This window comes from Phocoena phocoena, chromosome 1, assembly GCF_963924675.1.
Source record: "Phocoena phocoena chromosome 1, mPhoPho1.1, whole genome shotgun sequence".
In the NCBI taxonomy this organism is placed as follows: Eukaryota; Metazoa; Chordata; class Mammalia; order Artiodactyla; family Phocoenidae; genus Phocoena; species Phocoena phocoena.
In genome coordinates, this window is record NC_089219.1 from 2,274,510 (window position 1) to 2,295,762 (window position 21,253).

The following is a 21,253-nucleotide window of genomic DNA, read 5'->3' on the forward strand; positions in this document are numbered from 1 at the left end:
CGCCTGTCATTTTGACAAAACACATAAACTGTCCTTTGCAGGTCAAAGACCATGGAACACGCGTTCACTCAACAAGAAAAAGCTGGCGGGTCGGTTTTTCCTGTGCCGGCTGCTCCTGGAGCAGTGAGGTCAGTGAACTGCCGACTCAGAGCTGGAAATACCTAGAATGCCAGATGCTGAGACCCCCTTGTCCGGCACACGCTCCATGATTCCTGGCATCAAACTCCCCATGCCCCCTCCAGTCACCGCCACCCGGGTCCTGGAGCAAGCTGACGACGGCTGACCGCCCTGTCTGAGCTTGGAAGCCTGTTCTGCAGTGGGGAAGCTGCACACTGACCCCCAGACGCAGGTGTGACACCTCACGGCCCTGGTGCTGGTTTAGTCGACTGACGCCCCTGCCCTCCCGAAGTCCGGCCAGTGCAGCAGGCGAGCTGGGCCATCGCTCCCGGATGCCCTGCCTCCCACCCCCAAAGCATCCTACAGCAGCAGTAAGAAAAATGATTTTGCCAATTCTAAGGTCACGTTAAAAAATGTTTTTATAAAAAGATTACGGTTTATAGCAACTGGAAACCATGACACCCCACATTTCTAAGCTGCAGTGCTGGAACTGTAGGACTTCAGGAGACATCGTGTTGTAGAAAAATAACCATGCAGCTCGGCAAAATGCACGTCGTTCAGCCTCTCAACTTAGAACTAAGTATTCACACCAATTACAGTGTCCTTTCCCCCTGTGAATACAGTGATTTGCTGTGTGGCTACATGATTTCAGAACCCTGTGAGCAGTTAGTTCCAATATTCAAGTGATTTCATGAAAAGCACTGGCAGAGTCAATTCGGTGCTGTGAAGGTGAAATGACTTGAGCGCATGTCAGCGTGGCACCCCCTACGACAGAATCGACTGGAAAACTGAACAGAGAATGCATATATCTTACAAACTACCGAGGTGAAGGAATAATTCAATATGACCACACGGAAGCCCTGCAGAGCCAGTGCGCCTGACAGTGCCTCCCTGGCAGCCTGAGGCAGTGGCCCGGCTGTCAGCGGAGCACAGTCACATGGGCGGCGGCGAGGTCCAGGTCCGTCTTGGACGGATACACCACCTTCAGGTGGCCCTCCTCATCCACCACCCGGACCTGCTCCACCACCAGAGGGGTGCTCCCGGCCTGCTCAGCACCGGGAGTCGCCCTGGGGCCCGGGACTTGTCCAGGAATGGCATCGACTTCGTGGTCGGAGAGGGAACCTTCGTCTTTGTTTTCCAAAGTGTACTTGTTGATTTCTGCCATTTTCTGCAAATGAAAAATATCTTTTCAACTGAGAGATTAGAGGCAACCCAGGGAAGACAGGCTGCCGTCACCCAGATGGCAAAGGGCAGCGGACGCGCCGTCTGTCCCGTGGGGCCAGAGCCTCGGTGGGCAGGATGGGCGGGGCAGGACGCTCACCAGGATGAGGGCATCCATGATGTCCTTGCAAATCTGCAGGCTGGTGGCGCTCGTCACTTCCAGAAACAGGTCACAAGTGGTTTTCTTAATCTTCAACAGAAATTAGACAGATTTCAGGAAAGAATCAAGTTATCACAAGCAGACCCCAGCAGCTGCAAGGTCTAATCTGCACAAAACCCTGTAAGACGGTGTCACACAAATCTGGACTGTCGCCCGCCTGAGGGGAGACAGACACCGGGGTGCGGCACACGTGGCGAGTCATGGTCGGCAGCGAGCACACACAGCCACACGCGTGAACACGACACGTGACGCGGTCTCAAAGGTGCCAGATGCTGGCACCACCCACCTTCGTCTTCTCGCTGTTTGTTATGGGCGGGAAAGAAATCACGTCGCCGTTTGCATCCACGAGGCACGGGTAATGCTCCTTCCCGTCCAGCAGGTGAAGGTACCTGGGTGAGAAGAAATACCGATAACAGGCACAGCTGTGGAAACACACCTAAAGGTGAGTGGACGAATCGCAGTTCTCTGCACACAGTAGGTGTCAGGTCAAGGGCACGTGACACAAGCCAATTCAGAGGAGATGTTCGCGAGGCCTCCTCGGCGCCCGAGCCAGCCGAGCCTGACCTGGATCAAGTACAGCAGGCCTGGCTGCCCCTCATCCGTGGTGCGCTCTCCCTGCGCACCTGGTGGACATGCCGAGGGCCCCCCTCTGAGACAACACAAGGCCTGCACTCCTGGCACCTGCTTCTCTGAAGCCACGTGACACGGGGCCACGGTGGATCCTTCCCCCCGCCCCCCCGCCGCCCCACCCAAGAACCCGAGAGGAGAGTGAACGAACGCTGGGGAGGTCTCCCGAGTTCGGGCAGCTGCGGGAGCGCCCGCAATGGCACCGGCTGATGAAAGGGGCCCCACCTGTGCAGGCCCGACACGTTCTGCCTCTTCTTCTGCTTCCTGTGCTCCTCCGCCTCCAGCTGCAGCTGCCGCACCAGGTCCTTGGCCTTGACTTCCCGGCGCCCCAAGGGGACGATCTACGGGGTGGACACCGCACGTTGGCCCGTCGCTGGGGGTCCCAGCGGGAGGCTTCTGAGAGCTGACAGTCCTCCAGGCGGACGTCCAGCGGGCTGAGGATAGAGGCTGTCCCCATGTCACGTGCAGATATACTGTGCCTTCAGAGGTCACCCCGGGGGCTGAATCTGAAACCCGCCTAATGCACAGCCGCGGCTCCACGCCTGTGGTTCTGAGGAGGCCGAGGGAAGAGATGGGGCCAGCGGCCGGAGCCAGCCCCCTGGGAACACTCCTCCACCGGGGGCCCAAGGTGCCTCATGCGGAACCCGAGAGACCAGGAGCGGGGCCTTGGCAGAACTCACACTGCGGTCAACCTCAGATCAGGGCGTTTGCGACTGGGATATAAACCACAATTTCTGGTTAAAAGTTAGCGAGCAGGTGAAGGAAACCACTTTCAAATCACCACCTCCTTTGATGAGTTTACTTTTGAAAGGAACTGTCAGCACAACCTGCTTTATTTTATGTTCCTGCTGGGGGCAGAAAAGGGCCAGATTCTAGCCAAAATGGTCTGACTCAACCACCTGCATGTGTATTTTTTGAAAAACACACAAGGAACACTCAAACTGCAAACACCGGGATGCGTGGCCTCACCCTGAGGTCTTCTGGGGGGCGGGTGGCATACAGCAGGGGCCCCCGGATGGCTCTGAGGTCGTGGGTTGCGATGGTGGCCACCGTCCTCTTCTCACAAAGGTCCTCGTGCAGCTTTGTCTGCAATAGAAGTTCAAGGGCAGGCAGAGCTCAGCATGCCAAGGCCGGAGGGCAAGCCCCCGCCACCCCAGCGCCCCCGGAGCAGCCTCCCCAGCCAAGTATTTATTTCGTGGAACCTCCGCTGGAAAGCTGGTATCTGCTTATCAGCAGAATTTCTTCTGCCCTAACTCTACTGTGCAATGCTTGAGACTTCAAAGAACCCGTCTCGAGCTGAAACTGATGACTGAATAAACAGATGTGTGACTTCAAAAGGAAAACAACCCCAGCAAGCGTTTCCTCCAAAACACTGATCTCCCAGTTCTGAGCTCCTGGCTTGGCTTCCTCCCCGCATGCACGTACAGCCTCAGCCCCGCAGGCCACGCTCGGGGTTGCCCACGTGCAAGGATGTGCTTTTTGCTTTAAAAGCTGGGCAGACTTCACAGAAGAACAAACTCTGAGTTTGTCTAGCTGAAACTTCACAAAAACTAAACAAGTCACCCAAGAACACGCTGGCAAGAGCTGACGATTTTAACACTCACGTGACACTGAACATGTCACCTATTGCGGAAGTCAGAAACCCACGCGCACAGCAGAGACTAAGGGACGCTGACTGCGCCGGGTCCCCTCCCCACCCCACCCCACCCGGGCCCGGCCGAGGCGCCCGGCAGGAGCGGTGGTCGCCCCGCCCACGGCCCGTCCTCCCCGCCCCCATCGCGGCCGCGGGCACCCACCTGGGAGGAGAGGAAGCGCTTGAGCGCATTCCCGGGCTGCAGGTCCATGCCCCGCACCACGGCGCCCACGATGAAGGGCCGCACGTCCCCGACCCCGGGGCTCACCCTGACCGTCAGCGGGGCCGGGTTCTCGGCCACGTGCAGGACCCGCAGCAGCAGCCGGCTGGCCTCGTCCACCCACGCCTCCTCGCCCTCGCCGCACTCCCTCTTCCTCCGCTCCCGCCGCTTCCTCCGCGCCTCCTCCCTGTCGGGGCCCTCGGCCTTGCCCCGGCTCCGGCAGCCCCCGCGGCCCCCAGCACGCAGGTACTCCAAGATGGACCTGGTCTGGCAGCCGCTGACCATCTTCTCCAGGCGCTTGTCCCGCAGCCTGTTCCCCCGGAAGTTGATGTCCTTGAGCCTGGGGCAGTCGGCCAGCTCTGCTGGGATCTCACTCAGCTGGTTGTTGGACAGGTCCAGCGTCTGCGAGGGAGACCAGGACGCATCAGACCCCCGGGCCCCGCCCTCCTGCCGCCTGCCCCGCCTCAGCCCCACGCCCCTCCCCCAGCCCAGCGCCCAGCACGGATGCAGTGACCCGGGCTCCTCGGAGGAGAGGCGCGAGTGGACTGCCAGTCGCCTCTGTGAAGTGCTGGTCTTGCCTGTGCTGCTTGACCACCGTGTCCCCGTAGTAACAACCACGGCAGAATTTCCCATCGATGGTTAGGTTAGAGGGAAAAAGGACAACAAGGAACGCGGGGAATGTCTGGTTATAAACAAATAAGGACTTTCCATGAGAAACAGGTTCCCCACAAAGTAGCGCTGAGACGTCTTTAATTAAACGAGCAAAAAAGCAAGAACAGAGCAAGAGTAACGCAGCACGAGCTCTCGTGCTCTCTCGTATCCTGCGTGCGCGTGACAGCGAATCAGCGTCAATGCTGGGACGGTCCTGGGCCCTAGGCGGTGACGCGGGAGGAGGGAGCGGGGTCTACTGCTCCTGCGCCATAAGGAGGTTGGTGAAACCCTGCGGCCCGTGAAAAGGAACCTTCTGTGACGTCGCTGACGCGGTGGAAACGGGCCAAGTGGCCACCTCACGTGGTGGGCAGAGGGCAGGGTCCTGTGCCGCGGGAGGGACTCGGCTGGTGGTAAGGAGGACAGGGCCCCTCCCAGGAGGCCCAGGCGGCACGCAGCCCTGCAAGTAAACGGCTTCTTCCTCGTTCTCCTCCAGGGCCCGTGGCAAGCTCTGGATGGGCCCCGTTCGGCTTCGCTTGGACCTCACATGGAGCCTGGGGAGAAACCCTATAATCTGGTTTGGTGGGAGTAAGCACAGGGGACTGGCATTTGGACAGCGAGGCAGTGACGGGCGGCAGGAGCCTCCCCAGGGGCTGCAGATCCGGGAGCGCTCGGGCAGGCCCCTCCTCGCACCCAGGGAGCAGCGCCCACAGCAGCGTGGCTAGCGAGGAGTCCTGGTCCTGACAGGGACACCTCGGCCCCGAATGACTACAGCTGGGCCACAGCGGGTGGCAGATTTGTCACCAGCTGGGAAGGGGGGGCAGGGGCCCTGACTATCCACAAGATTCTGTCTGGTGTGGCTGGCACAGAGGGTGGTTTTAAGGGAGCTTCACAAACCCCGGTTATGAAGGAAACTCTGGCTCAGCAGTCAGGCTGCTGCGAGGCCGGAAGAACCAGGGCGGAGGAGGAGTGTGGCAGGTGGGTGGCCGACAGAGGGTGACAGAGGAGCCTCCGCGCAGCAGGACCGGAGGCTCGGGAGGGAGGGAGCAACTGCAGAGCAGACTTTGATCCTGCAGTCGACCCAGAAATGGAGAAAGAGAAGGTGAGCCTGACACGGTCTCCAGTCACCACTGGCGACCAAGCAATCAGTGGTCACGCGGGCTGTGGGTTAACCGGACGTCACACACACCTGTCACCATTTGGTGCCTCTCCAGGCCTCTCCCCGCTCTCAGGTGAGACTGGACAGGCGGGCAGATGGGCTGAAGCGTGACCCTTCCAGGCTTCTCTGTGTCCTGCCCCCCACCCATGCTCACGCACACACCCACCCACCCGTGCACAGGACCTGGCGGTGCCCCCTGCACCCCAGCCTGGGGTCTCCTGGCCACCTCACTCACTGCTGACTGGTGGCCTCAGCAACAGCCAGTGCTGAGCCCAGGGCTGCGGAGCTGCTCCCCCAGGACACGCCCAGGTGTCAGAACGCACCTGGACGGGAGGATGGGCCGGGGCCACCTAGACCAGGTAACCCTGTGTGCACTCAGCCTGGCCCGGGCCAGAGGAACCGGGCCCCCGCCCACTGGCAGGCTGTGAACAGCAGACCAGGGCTGGCATTTCAAGGTTGGGTTTGGACCTGCACACCCAGCTTGGAGTCTCAAGAGGGTGAACTCCACTGGCAACTCTCACTGCAGCGTGAAAACACAGCCGCCGCGGGTGGAAGGTCTGTGTCTCCACGAGGAAGAGACCCACAAAGAGCAGCGGAGGCAAGGCCGGCAAGAGTGGGGGAGGGTGGCCCCCAGCCCCAACCAGAGCAGTGTCAGGCCAGCAGCCTGCTGAGGTGGTCTCCTCGGAAGGTGCAGGGGTACTGGGGCGGGGGTCTGTCAGGGGCCGCGATCGCCAAACACTGGGCATTTCGGAGCAGAGGGCAGCGGCAGCAGCCCAGGACCTGCCCCGGGGCCCTGTGGGAGACAAACGGGGAGCAAGGGCAGGCAGCCGACAGGGCTCTGGGGGTGCCATGTCCAGCAGAGGCAGGAAGACCACCGACGAGTTCAAAGCGGACCCCAGAGCAGGACACGCCACCCGCCGCCAGGCACACAGAGCCGCAGGTCCAATGGGGAGTGGAGTCCACGGGTTTCACGGCCGGAGCGTGAGTGCCAGAGGGAGAGCCTGCGGCTGAATTGCAGGGCAGGGGGCGGGGGCGGGAAACCCACAATCGCCGAAGGGAGAATGAAGTGAATTGAGTGCACGTGGAGGGGCCTCCAGGCACCTGCCCAGAAGACACCCAGGCACTCCCTCCCTGTAGGTAACACAATAGTGACACCGGCCAGGCAGGGCCAGCCTCTGACCCTAGACTGTGACTCGACAGCTGGGCCGAGCTGCAGGGAAGGGACCCTAAATCCCTGGTTGTGAGACCCTACAGACACACACTCTACCCCTGGGGGTGTGGAAGGACCCTTCTGTTCCAGTTGATGGTGACCAGGCCGAGGGGACCTGAACCCACCATCTCCAACAGCAACTGAGAAAATAAGATGGAAGGATTTTTTAAATCAGTTTTTCGTCACTGGACAAAGATTTCATGGTCAAAGTTCCACCTCCCTGTGAAATGTGATTATGGGAGGAGTCCCATAAGTGAGCGACACCAGACGACATGAGTGGGCACAGCTCCTGGCAGGGCTGGAGCAACCCTGAGCGCCGTGGCCCTTCAGCTGACGAATGTGCCGTCTCGGAACAGTTCATAAACCTGGGGGCACATCTGGCCTGCCCGTCCCTCCAGCAGTCCCTGGTGGCAGTGCCATGGGCCTGGGTAATGGTCACTTACAATGAGGGCATCCTTGGAGCATCACAGCCCTGCAGCTGAACCCCATGGGTAACAGAACCCCAGCGGGGAGAAGCCCAGCTGAGTGGGTCTGAGGCCAGGACAGTGATGAAGCCAGCTCTCCAGGCAGTTAACTGGGGAGGGAAGGACAGCTCTCCCTTCAGCTTCCTTGTCCCCGGCAGCTGCAGTGGGGAAGAGGGTCCGACCTTCACAGCTCCCAGGGGAGTGGGCACCAAGGAGCTCTCATTTGCTGTCTCCCGACTGGGAGGTGAGTGGGACAAGCAGGGGTCTGTGTGCTGTCACCTTGGTGGCCCCTACAGAACCACGCCTCAAGGTATTCACCTCCTTGTGTGGCATCTCCCACAACTCCGGACTGAGCTCTACTTACTGAATCAGCAGGTTGCAGTGGATGTGGCGGGCTGCTAGGTCCAGGTCTGTGCCTCAGGAAGGCCTGGCAGCTCCTGCCCTTGTGCTCCAAGGAGCCCTGAGCCGCCATGTGAGAGGTCAGACTACCCGGCGGGGACGGGAGACGTCCCAAGATGACGTGGAGAGAGGAGTCAGCCACGCCAGCCACGCCAGCTGAGCCTGGCCCTGAGCCCACGGCAGCTGACGGCAGCCACACGAGTGATCAACGGCAAGGCAGCAACTGTCCAGCTGGGCTGGCCCACAGTGAAGAACCGTGAGCAAACAAAACGACTGCTGTGTTAAGCCACAGCCTTGGCGCGGCGATGCGGCCGCAGAGGACCCGCACCAGTGCTATCACCGCGCTTTCTTCATGGCACCGTGGTCATGCTCAGAGGGGAGGAGATGGGCAGGAGCCCAGGGTGCCGCTACAAGACACTGAGCTGAACCCACACTTTCTGGTTCCCAGCGCAGCTGTCCGACTCCCGCTGTCCCCCCACCTCACAGGAAGGACAGAGAACACCTCTGTCCTCGGAGCGCCAGGGTGTGGAGCAATGCTGCTTCACCCAGTTCTAGCAGCCGTTCCTCATTTTAGGAAAGGCCCCCAAAGGACATCTAAGTCCAAAAGGGATTCCAAGTAGCTCTGACATGACACTCTCCGAGAAACAGGTCTCTTCATGTGAAAGAGATCGATGGAAGACTAAAAATGGGGAACAGGATGGACCGGGCGAGGGGGGACTGAGCAAGACATTCTCTTTCACCTGAATGAGGGTGTTCTGGACACAATAAAGGCGACTTTACTGGGCGGGCACCCAGAGGTACTACAGAACATTAACAAAACAAAACAAAACCCAAACTTGAATACTGCTAAGACGTTACAGATTGGAAGAAAAATATAAAAACGGTACACTCACATGACGCTATGTTAACCTACACATTTGGTACATCTACCTTCTGGGAAACGAAGAGACGTATGAAACAGGTGATGGAGTAGAAAGGGCTTGTATCATGTGTCACACCACAGCCCTTTAGGGAAGCTACAGCCCTGGGACCAGCATCCCAGGAGTCGTCGCCCACAGCTTCTTCCTGGAAATGCCAGTTAGCACGTGTCACTCTGCAGGGTGGCCTCCTGTTTCTCTTAACTATAAACACACACACAGATACACCCTGACATAAAGACATCTGTAAAATGAGTTGGCAACATCTCAAGAGTAATTCCTGCTGCAAAGAGGTACACCCTGACATAAAGACATCTGTAAAATGAGTTGGCGACATCTCAAGAGTAATTCCCGCTGCAAAGAGATACACCCTGACATAAAGACATCTGTAAAATGAGTTGGCGACATCTCAAGAGTAATTCCCGCTGCAAAGAGATACACCCTGACATAAAGACATCTGTAAAATGAGTTGGCGACATCTCAAGAGTAATTCCCGCTGCAAAGAGATACACCCTGACATAAAGACATCTGTAAAATGAGTTGGCGACATCTCAAGAGTAATTCCCGCTGCAAAGAGATACACCCTGACATAAAGACATCTGTAAAATGAGTTGGCGACATCTCAAGAGTAATTCCCGCTGCAAAGAGATACACCCTGACATAAAGACATCTGTAAAATGAGTTGGCGACATCTCAAGAGTAATTCCCGCTGCAAAGAGGTCAGCTGCTCAACTGCACACGCGTTTCATTGTTTTAAAGAAGTGCATTGGGAACCTACCTCAACATCATAAAGGCCACATACAACAGACCCACAGCAGACATCGTTCTCAATGGTGAAAAACTGAAAGCATTTCCTCTAAGATCAGGAACAAGACAAGGATGTCCACTCTCACCACTATTATTCAACAAAGTTTTGGAAGTCCTAGCCACAGCAATCAGAGAAGAAAAAGAAATAAAAGGAATACAAATTGGAAAAGAAGAAGTAAAACTCTCACTGTTGCACATGACATACTATACATAGATAATCCTAAAGGTGCCACCAGAAAACTACTAGAGCTCATCAATGAATTTGGTAAAGCTGCAGGATACAAAATTAATGCACAGAAATATCTTGCACTCCTATACACTAACAGTGAAAGACCAGAAAGAGAAATTAAGGAAACAATCCCATTCACCATTCCAACAAAAAGAATAAAACACCCAGGAATAAACCTACCTACGGAAGTAAAAGACCTGTACTCAGAAAACTATAAGACACTGATGAAAGAAATCAAAGAAGACACAAACAGATGGAGAGATATACCATGTTCTTGGATTAGAAGAATCAATATTGTGAAAATGACTATACTACCCAAAGCAATCTACAGATTCAATGCAATCCCTATCAAATTACCAATGGCATTTTTTTTTTTTACAGAACTAGAACAAAAAATCTTAAAATTTGTATGGAGACATAAAAGACCCAGAATAGCCAAAGGAATCTTGAGGGGAAAAAACGGAGCTGGAGGGATCAGGCTACCTGACTTCAGACTATACTACAAAGCTACAGTAATCAAGACAGTATGGTACTGGCACAAAAACAGAAATACAGATCAATGGAACAGGACAGAAAGCCCAGAGATAAACCCACACACCTATAGTCAACTAATCTATGACAAAGAAGGCAAGACTATACAATGGGGAAAAGACAGTCTCTTCAGTAAGTGGTGCTGGGAAAATTGGACAGCTACATGTAAAAGAATTAAATTAGAACACTCCCTAACACCATTCACAAAAATAAACTCAAACTGGATTAGAGACCTAAATTTAAGACGGGAAACTATAAAACTCTCAGAGGAAAACACAAAAAGAACACTCCTTGACATAAATCACAGCAAGATCTTTTTTGATCCACCTCCTAGAGTAATGGAAATAAAAACAAAAATAAACAAATGGGACCTAATGAAACTTAAAATCTTTTGCAAAGCAAAGGATACTACAAACAAGACGAAAAGGCAACCCTCAGAATGGGAAAAAATATTTGCAAACGAATCAATGGACAAAGGATTAATCTCCAAAATACATAAACAGCTCATGCAGCTCAATATTAAAAAAACAAACAACCCAATAAAAAAATGGGCAGAAGACCTAAACAGACATTTCTCCAAAGAGGACATACAGATGGCCAAGAAGCACATGAAAAGCTGCTCAACATCACTAATTATTAGAGAAATGCAAATCAAAACTACAATGAGCTATCACCTCACACCAGTCAGAATGGGCATCATCAGAAAATCTACAAACAACAAATGCTGGAGAGGGTGTGGAGAAAAGGGAACCCTCTTGCACTGCTGGTGGGAATGTAAATTGGTACAGCCACTATGGAGAACAGTATGCAGGTTCCTTAAAAAACTAAAAACACAACTACCATACGACCCAGCAATCCCACTACTGGGCATATACCCTGAAAAAACCATAATTCAAAAAGACACACGCATGGGCTTCCCTGGTGGCGCAGTGGTTGAGAGTCCGCCTGCCGATGCAGGGGACACGGGTTCGTGCCCCGGTCCGGGAAGATCCCACATGCCGCGGAGCGGCTGGGCCCGTGAGCCATGGCCGCTGAGCCTGAGCGTCCGGAGCCTGTGCTCCGCAACGGGAGAGGCCACAGCAGTGAGAGGCCCGCGTACCGCAAAAAAAAAAAAAAAAAAAAAAAAGACACACGCACCCCAATGTTCACTGCAGCACTGTTTACAACAGCCAAGACATGGAAGCAACCCAAATGCGCATCAACAGAGGAATGGATAAAGAAGATGTGGTACATATATACAATGGAATATTACTCAGCCATAAAAAGGAACGAAACTGGGTCATTTGTAGAGACGTGGATGGACCCAGAGACTGTCATACAGAGTGACGTAAATCAGAAAGAGAAAAACTAGTATAGTATGTTAACGCATATATGGGGAAACCAGAAAAATGGTACAGACGAACCGATTTGCAAGGCAGAAGTAGACACAGATGTAGAGAACAAACGTATGGACACCAAGGGGGGAAAGCAGGTGGGTGGGTGGGTGGGATGAACTGGGATATTGGGCATTGACATATATACACTAATATGTATAAAATAGATAATAAGAACCTACTGTATATAAAAAAAAAAGTCTGCATAAAAGGATGGCAATAAGGAGGAAGAAACAGAGGCCTGCCTCTTTAAAGACAGGAGCCTCTAGACTGGATTTAGGCCATGGTCACCGCAACTCCTGTCCTCTATTCTCTTCCTCAACAGACTTACTGGGCCCTTGTCCCGAGTTGGGACCTGGGGTTCCCGGATGAATAAAATAAACAAGCAGTCCAGTCCGTAAACAAGAAAGCCTAGACAAAACCCCAACCTATTTGCTATGTACTTTGGGAAACCCCTTCCGGCCTTCTGTAAGACAGGAATAACCACCCCTGCCTTGGAAAGCCGTTGTTGGGGTCAAGTGAACTATCACATGTGAAATCACACGCGTGGCCTTACGCAAATTCCCGTCATTTCACATCTCCACGTCCTGCCTGGGTGGCCCCACGCACAGGGCTCACCCAGTCCTTTCACAAACATTTGGAGATGCAAAAATTTAGACACCCGTCCCTGCTGTTGACCTGCTTCCGACCTGAGCGGGAAGCCCAGTTAGTCCACGATCACGAAACAGTGTGTTGCATGTTAAAGCCCAGTTGTGAGCAGAGTGTGCGGGGCGAGCCGAGAGGACCACCCGAGGACGGAGGCCAGGCTAGTGCGAGGGGACCCGGGGGTGGGCCGGCTTCTCAGAGATACCGACGCTGGGGTGGCCCTTCCCGGCCGAGTTGGGACGGCTCGGCACCGGGAGGAGACCCCCGTCCGTGGCTACCACAGGGCCCGCCCCGCCCGCCCCGCTGACCGCTGACCTTGAGCGAGGCCAGGTGGGCGATTTCCGGGCTGAGCTCCCGGAGGCAGTTGTCGGCGGCCGCCAGTTCGCTGAGCAGCGGCAGCGCGCCGGGGCGGAAGAGCGCGGCGGGGAAGGCGTCCAGGCGGTTGCCGGTGAGGTTGAGGGTCTGCAGGCGCGGCGCGCAGCGCGCCAGGTCGGCGGGCAGCTCGCGCAGCCGGTTGCCACTGAGGTTGAGGCTCTGCAGCTGCGGGAAGCCCGGCGGCTCGGCGGGGCCGAGGCCCTGGCCCGGCGGCAGCGCCTCCAGCGCGTTGCCTGACAGGTCGAGCACGCGCAGCGCGGGCAGCGGGCCGAGCTCAGGGCTCAGGCCGGGCCCCAGCGCGTTGCGCCGCAGCACGAGGCTGTGCAGCTGCGGGAGGCCCTGAGCCAGGCCCGGGCCCGGCTCGCGCAGGCTGCCGCAGCCGCTCACCTCCAGGTAGTGCAGCAGCGGCAGCGTGAAGAGCCGCGGCGGCAGCCGCCCGCCCGCCGCGCGCACCCGCTGCTCCAGCCCGGGCCCGGTCAGCAGCAGCTCCCGCCGCCGCTCCCGCTCCGCCAGCTCCAGCTCCGGCCAGGCCTCCGACACCGCCGCAGCCGCCATCGCGCCGCCGCTCCCGCAGCCCCTGCCGGGGCGCTTCCGGGGCACGCGGAGCCACTTCCGGTATGGGCCGGAAGGAGTCGTCGAGAGCTGCGCGGACGCTAGAGCGCCTCAGCGAGGGCCATTGAGGAGCCCGGTGGGGCGTGGCTCGAGGCCGTCGCCGGCGGGGTTGGGGTCCTCACCCGGGGTCGTGTGGGTGGGCTCCCGGAGCGCCCAGGCCCACGTAGGGCCGTGAGTGCTGGGCCTCCGGCTGAGTCTTCCTGCCCGCGAGGATGTTGGGGAGCAGCGGGGACGGCCCCGCACGCCGTGCTCTGTGGTCTCGGCCGAGCCCCTAAGACAAGGCCGGAGAGCGAGTCTGCGGACGCGTCCGGCTCACGGACCTGAGGGAGACGCCCGGGAACGTGGTGACTCCCAGGTGGCCTAGAATTCAGGCTAAACGCCGTCTGAAGGGGAAGGGGGAGGAGATGAGTGGTGCTTAGGGGAGATGAACGGTCCTTAAGAGGACAGACGGGCGGAAGGACCGTGTGACAACGGGTGTGTTATCACTTCTAGTCCCTCCGGGGATGAGCCCGTCTTCCCTGGACGGTGCGCTCCCGGGAGGGCGTCTCTGACGATTGAGTTCCTTTGGGAGGATGTGTTTAGGCAGAAGGGGAGTTCAGACAAACCTCTCGCTGCGTTTACAGATTTCCAAGAGCACACAGCTCAGAATAGTCAGTATACCGAGGTGGTTCATTTCTGGGTGGTATGATCTGAACAACTAGTCGTATTTCGGGGTGGCATCGTCTTCTACCCTTCAAAAACCTAACCAAGCTCCTCTTCGTAATTTCCCATCCGCTGGCTCCCTCTCCCTGCCCTGTGGCTATAACCCCCCAGCCGCCCTGTATTCAGAGTTGAGTTCACTCCCCTGCTGCAATCTTGCATTAAGTCTTCCTTGCTGGTTTTTAACAAGCATACGGTGCACGGTTTTTTTTTCTTTCTTTCTTTCTTTTAGAGGTTAGTGATTTGTGTATTGGAATCACCAGGAAGTTACGAGTGACTGATGCCCCAGTCCCTGGTCCAGAGATTCTGGCCTAACAGGCTGGGCTGCAGCACGGGCATGGGGGTTTTACAAGCTCCCCACGTGTTCTGTTGGGTACGCAAGGTTGAGAGACTGCCAGGGATCAGATCGTTTCCATGTGTTAGGACGCACTAATCAGGGCTGTTTGGAGGAGGAGGGTGGGAGGAATAGCGCTGAGGTCGGCTGTCCTGTTCTCTGCCCCTGTTTGTAACTCCTCACCCCAGCAGCGTTTTCAGTTTTATTTTGTTTTGAAATTCCTGAACATTGTATTGAAGGGTGATGTACATCCAGAAAAGTGTGCACATAGCATAAGTGAATTTTGTCCAGACTGAGCACATCCGTGTAGCCATCACGCAGAACAAGAAACCAGTGGTCACCAGTGCCCCCAGACCCCCCTATTGTAGTTTTGCCGGTTTTTGCACTTCGTGTATAAGGTGCAGGGCCGGCTCTCAGTGCCGGGCCTCTTTCGCCCCATGTCATGCCTCTGGGAGTCATTGTGTGTGGGAGGTACTTGCGGGTTGTTTGCTGTAGGGCGTTATAAGTGCGTTGTGACTGTACCATGTTTATTTCTAGCAGGGCCTTTGTGCTGCCCTGACTTTGCCCCCGTCAGCCCCAATGACCCCACACAGGAAAGACAGATTTTTGTCTTGGTTGCTGTTGTGACCAGTTCCATCTGTGAAGGGCAGGCAGTGACTGTCCCCCGGCAAGGCCGGGAGAGGTGAGAATGGGGCCCTAGGACCTCTTCCACCTGTGCCTTCTGAGCCGGCTTCCGCGCCCTCTGCGCGCTGCTGGGTCTCCTCAGTGATTTCGTGGAAGGTTGTACACACGTGCATGATATCAGCGGCTTTCGGTTCCTGGAACCTGCGTGTTGTCTTGCTTAGTTTCTCGTGGTAGATTTCTGGGCCGCTGTCCCGCAGCTCATGCTAACACACATCATCTTGACAGGCTATGAGAGTAGTCATAGTTTTACAGTAGCCAACACTGGAAACAGCCAATGACCGTCAACAGGAGAATGGATAATAAGTTGTGAGACGTTGCTTCACGTGCATGACCACGTGGAGACCGTGTCTGAGCCGCACGCAGCAGCATGAATGACGGACGGTCAGGGTCGTGATGGGGAGGGAGGAAAGCAACTCACACCGGGATACACGCGGTATGATGCCACGTGCACAGCTTAAAGATACGTCAGACTCAAGATTCTTTTGTCTAGGGATACATGCCTGTGTGGTGTCTGTGAAGACAGCCGAGGTTGGTACTGCAGACAGAGCGGCCAGACCCCAGTGCCACCGCCATCTCTTCTCCAGCTGCACCGAGCTGCTTGGTCGGCCTGCAGGGTGCAGCTGCTGCATCCAGACCCCCTCCCCATCCCCTTCCCTGCCCTAGTCTCAGTCCCCATCGCTGTCCCCGCCCTGGTCCCCGACCATGTCTCCACCCGGCTGAGGCTGGGAGCTGGAGGCCCTGGACACCTGGCAGTGCTTGCCCTCCTGCCACGGTCCCAGCCTCCCGGGTAATTTGATTTAGGATCCCTGAATTTGGTAAACAGCATTCCCAAGCGTTGTCTCCTTACCCCGTGGGGGGAGAGAGATCTCCATCTAGAACCCTAGCAGTGGTTCCAGCAACGCCTCCCACCTTCAGCAGGACACTGCTCCCCTCCATTGCCAGGACTGGTCCCGGGACACCGGGAGGCACCGAGAAGGGGTGGCCAGGTGACCGGTGTGGAGGCGGCGCTAGGACACTCCTGGGGAGTCCTCAACCTTCAGGACGAGGGCCATGAAAGGGGGCTTTAGGGATGAGCTAGGCCCCGGGACGCCTGCTCGCGAGGGCACCCACCCTGCTGCTCAGTCTGACCTCACTCTCTTCCCCGCTCTCCCTGCTGGGACATCTGTTGATGGGGAGGGGCCGCACGCCTCCCCTGCACTTGAGAGCTCAGAGACTGGGGGTGGGGAGGGGGGTGGTGGTGCCCTTCCTCCTGCGGCTGGCTCCTCCCACGCCCCCCCCCCCACCCCGCACTGGGAGGCACCCCTGGGGACCTCAGAGGCCAGAAGGAAGCTCGGGGAGATTTTGAGGCCAGCCGGGCAGGTGGCCGCGCCACACCTTCCATCTCCCCCCACCCCTGCAGGCTCATCACCTTCCCGGCCTGAGATGAAGGGGTGGAGGCTGCCTGGGGGAACTGCTCTGTGCTTGGGCGCAGGCGCGCAGAGGGCGTGTGCTGGGAACCAGGCTCAACACCTCCCCATCAGCTCCATTCCGGGGTGTGGGGAGAAACCGAGGCAGAGACAAGCGGATCTTGCCTCCAGTACCCCGAACCTGCTCCCGGCAACCCTCACCGCAGGGTGGACAGAGGCGCAGAGCACAGGGTTCACATCTGGGCACGCTGCCTTCCGGTGGTGAGGGCTTGGGCTCTGAGCCAGTTTCCCTGCCCGCAGTGGAGGGTGGGACCAGCTGCCCTGCAGGTCCTCTGACCCTTCCAGAACACGCACGTGGGGGCGTGGGGTGCTCCACTGAATTGCTCCCGTCCGCCCTGCAGCAGCGGCTCCGGGGGTCACCGCCCCAAACCCCGACCCCAGATCCGGGAGGCTCAGCCCCTGCCCAGGGCTTCCCTGCCCCTGCTGGCAGCAGGCAGGGCGGAGACCCCAGCGCTCCGAGGACTCCGAGGATTCGGGGCACACGCTGCTCCAGCAGGCTCTTGTTTTTTAGCACTGGGCTAGGTTTTAAGAGCAAATAAGCAATGGCACGAACGAACACCTAGTTGAAAGCGCACTGAAATCTCTCGGGGTGTCTGACACTAGCAGGTAGAATCACACTCTTCCCTTTGGACAGCGAGCTCTTTCCTCCCACGTTCTCCAGAGCACACACTCAGGCACACACCCCACCTACCAAAGTAAGATAAGTAATTTTGCTGTTTAAACTGTAATGCTAAGTTTTAGGTTTATATATGTGTGTGTGTATACATATATGTATATATATATAAAGGAAAAAACTATAACTTCAAAATGGAAACTTATAAAACCATCAAAGGTAATAAAAGCTTAAGACCACTCTACAAATCAACAGAGAAAATACTGTATTTTTACTTATTTGAAAAGCAAAATAGCTTTGTTGGCTGGTAAAAATGCCCTCTTTCAAAAGGGATAAAAAACAGGAAGAGACTATAAAGTATAGACCTCTGATGGGCACAATTGGAGCATTTATAAAATACTCTCTCATTTTATTCCATGGGATAAAATTGGTAAAGAACTTTCTCTAATTTATATGTAGCTTAAAATCGTTTAGCTTCTTCAGGAGGAAACCCACAAATAACTTATTTTAGGAACCACACTCTCTCCTGGCAACTTAATACCCACTGCCCATTTCTAAGCAAATCTCAGCAACTGCCTGGCATTTCAGGGCTGAGCTACACCTGCATGTCTACGAAAGGAAATGTAACAACTTACCGATTGCTTTTTAATTATAATTTTAAAATAAAAGTGACAAGACATTTAGTAATCTTTTTATTACATTCATATACTCAGGGTGAATTAACGCCTAAGCCCTCAAACAACAACAAAAATATATTACTTAGATATTTTATAATTTTGGTACGTGAAATAAAGACAAGTAGAAAACTATGTCAAAACATTAAAAAGTTGCAAATTTTCATTAAAAGTGTTTACGCTTGTACTCTAATGCCAAATTTATAGATAAAATTCTTTTAAATTAGAATATTTTGAAATATGAAAATAATAGAAATAAATATTGTTAAGTATCCACAACATATTCATGAGTGAAATTTCAATTAAGTACTGTTCCAAGTTTAGATATTTATGAATGGCCAAGGGAGCTTACAGTTCCTTTTTAGTTTTCTATCCTTTATTCTTCGTCCCTTAGTAGTATATATATAACTCTGTAAATATTTTAATAGCCACTGATCACGGCCAGGAATCATCGGAACAGAAGCACATGATTCTTCTGTAACCAGCAAGACTGATGTTTTAAATGCACTCAATTTTGTTTGTCAATCACTAAAAATTCAGTAATTTTACAAATATCTTCTTTATGTTACAATACATAGAAAACATTAACTGTATATTTCTTAAAAGTTTTGATTGGAGAGAAAAGAATCATTTCTTGGTTAACTTTTCTCATTGTTCTGTTTAAAGAAGTGTTCTATCTGTACTTCACTCTCATGGGTGAGAGACCATGGCAACATCTTTTTGAAACCAGGAAGGATCATCTTATAATTATCTTGGCATCTGTACTTTGCTCTCTCTAGTAAAGTTTTATGTTATTTCTCCCCCCATACTTTTACATTTTTTTATAGAGTATATTTTTGCAGGTAATTCTCTTGGTCACTTTTTTTTTTTTTTTTTTTGTGGTACGCGGGCCTCTCACTGTTGTGGCCTCTCCCGGTGCGGAGCACAGGCTCCGGATGCGCAGGCTCAGCGGCCATGGCTCACGGGCCCAGCCGCTCTGCGGCATGTGGGATCTTCCCGGACCGGGGCACGAACCTGTGTCCCCTGCATCGGCAGGTGGACTCTCAGCCACTGCGCCACCAGGGAAGCCCTCTTGGTCACTCTTATTCTGGCTCAGTATTTTGAGTCAACCATATGAGAAAGCATTAGCCTACCAAAAATGGAAATTGACCGACTAGTACAAATTCATGGTCACTAACATACCCAGGGAGCACATCGCTCAAATAGCTATTAGTTTTAAAATATATATTTTGTTACTTTACATGGTTGGGAATTAAAAATATTCTTACACTAACGGTGTAGTACACGTTTCGTCATCCTGGAAGCCTGCTTGTATCGTGCTCAGGGGGAAAGCACACCCTGGGCACGGGGCCGCGTGGGGCGGGGAGGGCCATCTCCTTTCGGTCTCTAGTGGGCTGGGCACCTGGGGACCACAGGTGTGGACGAGAAGGCGGCCTTTCCAAGCACGTTCTGGACAGACACTGGCTCCCCCACAGCTACCTGGCTCTGAAGCCAGGTGAGCCACTGCCACAGGCCGGGAAGGTTGGTTGGCGGCTGGTCAGGAGACTGGATTCTGAGGTTTGGTTTCATCATTTTAAGTGGTTTTTGGTGTTGAAAGTATCATACAAAGTGTTTGAGAAAAGTGAACATACAGTTGCAATTCCCACGTGGATCCGAGCGGGACAGGACGACGGGCTGAGCAGAGGCTCGGAGGCTCCTCTGAATGTTACAGAGTGGGAGTTGCTCTGCCTGCCCCAGGGGTTTAGGAAAGGGCTATTTCGACGGACACACGTGCTCAGGTGAGTGCAGGATCATCGGGGAATGTCGTCTCCTATTTTTCTAGGGCTTCATGCGTGTAAAGAACTTGAAGCCCCCCGAGGAAGGGCCTGACGTGGAGCCGCCAGCATCAACCTCCACTCCGCCTGGTGTGGGCGCCGATGGGAGGGTCAGGTGGGCTGCGCTCTGAGCGTCCGGCAGGCGAGAGCCAAGGGGGCCGGGCCGGGACCTTAACTTCTTGACCTCGACCTTACTTCTTGCTGCCGTGGACATGCAGGCTTTGCAGGCCGACGCCCCCCCTACCCTGGGGAGGAGGGGCACAGGGTGACTGGCCCCCCCATCCCATCCCATCCCATCCCATGCCCCGGCCTGGCGAGCCCTGCAGACCTTCCACCACGGCTGAGAGAGACCCACATGCAAGAGGTTTCGTGTGAGGGCTTTATGGAAATCGCTCCAAGCAGCTGCGCAGAGGTGCTGCGCTGGGCCTGTCCCTCCGCATGGGCCGCCCGGCGCTGCTCCTCCAGCAGGACCATCTCCTGTGGACCCCGGGCCCTGGGGGGTGGAGACCTGCGAGCCGGAGCCATGGGGAGATCAGGGCCTCACTCCGGACGCAGGGGCCACGGTCGGGACGGGCGCAGCCAGGAGCCTGGGGGCAGCAGGGGCGGAGCGGGGGTTGCCACATCTAGAGATGCTTTGAGGTGACACGTCCACGGCTGGGGAAGCTGCTCGGTCCCTTTGGAGACGAGGGAGCAGATGCGGTGCTGTGTCACCACTTTGTGTACATCCTGCCGGAGCTTTTACTCAGGCCCCCCTTGGGGGTGGGGATCTTGCTTCCGACCTTGGATCCCGAGGTCCCTGACTTGGTTGCGGCTGGGCCTTTACCTGCAGTGGACACACAGACACACAGAGCATGGGGGACAAACGTGAGCCAGGGTGCAAAGCCACAGTGACAGTACGAGTGGCCCGGGGTCGCCAGACACGGGGAGGATCTGAGCACGAGGGGCTGGGACGCTCCGGGTCACCTAGCCCACAGGTGGCCGGGCTGGGCCGGCAGATGTGAGAGGGGGCTGGGCGGACCACCCTCGAGGATGCACATGCGACGGCAGGAGAGGAAGAAGAAAGAGCCAGAGGAGGAGCCTGACGCACGGTCAGAGGAAAGAACTGAGCCGCTTACCTAATTTTTAGTTTCAAACAGCTCCCGAAATGAAAGACCAGCAGCCATGTGACCAGGGCCGGTTACCTGGCTAGGAGGCCGGGGCGGCTCCCCCAGCACCTCTGGTCCTCACACGTGTGCATGTGTGCGTGCGCGCGTGTGTGTGTGTGTGAGAGGCGCAGCTCCTGCCCGTGCCTGGCGCTGAATGACCACGAGACACATTTCCTCATGTTCTCGTTGATCACAGGGCCCCAAAATAAAGTCATGTATCCAAGGTCAAGAATAATTTTCTAATGAAAAACAACACTCTTCTGTAAGGCATTCTAAATCCTACAGAAAGCAGCCAGGACTGGGATTCGGAAGTCAGGTCGTGGCGCCGCCTACGGGTCTCCTACTGAGCCCCCAGTTTCTGGACACTGGTACCCATGGCGCGGAGGGACACGAGACCCGCGGTGCGCCTGCGAACACCCGCGGTTTGGTTTCTCAACTCTGTGAGTGGGGAAGCAGGACCACGTGGAGGGGCTTCGG

The 21,253-nt window shown here is 55.4% G+C and overlaps 2 protein-coding genes across 2 annotated transcripts in view; both read right to left on the reverse strand.

The window, feature by feature from the left end:
• Positions 1-1,036: 1,036 nt before the first annotated feature.
• LRRC47 (leucine rich repeat containing 47) lies at positions 1,037-13,290 on the reverse strand. The gene is made up of 7 exons (XM_065890760.1): positions 12,676-13,290; positions 3,922-4,380; positions 3,095-3,211; positions 2,351-2,466; positions 1,785-1,887; positions 1,439-1,528; positions 1,037-1,285 (listed from the first exon to the last, which is right to left on the reverse strand). The coding sequence occupies exons 1-7, from the start codon at positions 13,288-13,290 to the stop codon at positions 1,037-1,039; spliced, it is 1,749 nt and encodes a 582-aa protein (XP_065746832.1).
• A 108-nt stretch (positions 13,291-13,398) lies between these two features.
• Positions 13,399-21,253, reverse strand: part of CEP104 (centrosomal protein 104) — a 59,600-nt gene continuing 51,745 nt past the window's right edge. The window contains exons 21-24 of the mRNA XM_065896455.1: positions 20,355-20,454; positions 19,987-20,139; positions 19,688-19,876; positions 13,399-13,618 (exon numbers count right to left, since the gene is read on the reverse strand). Of these exons, the coding sequence (XP_065752527.1) occupies positions 13,399-13,618; positions 19,688-19,876; positions 19,987-20,139; positions 20,355-20,454 (662 nt within the window). The remainder of the gene's footprint in view (positions 13,619-19,687; positions 19,877-19,986; positions 20,140-20,354; positions 20,455-21,253) is intronic.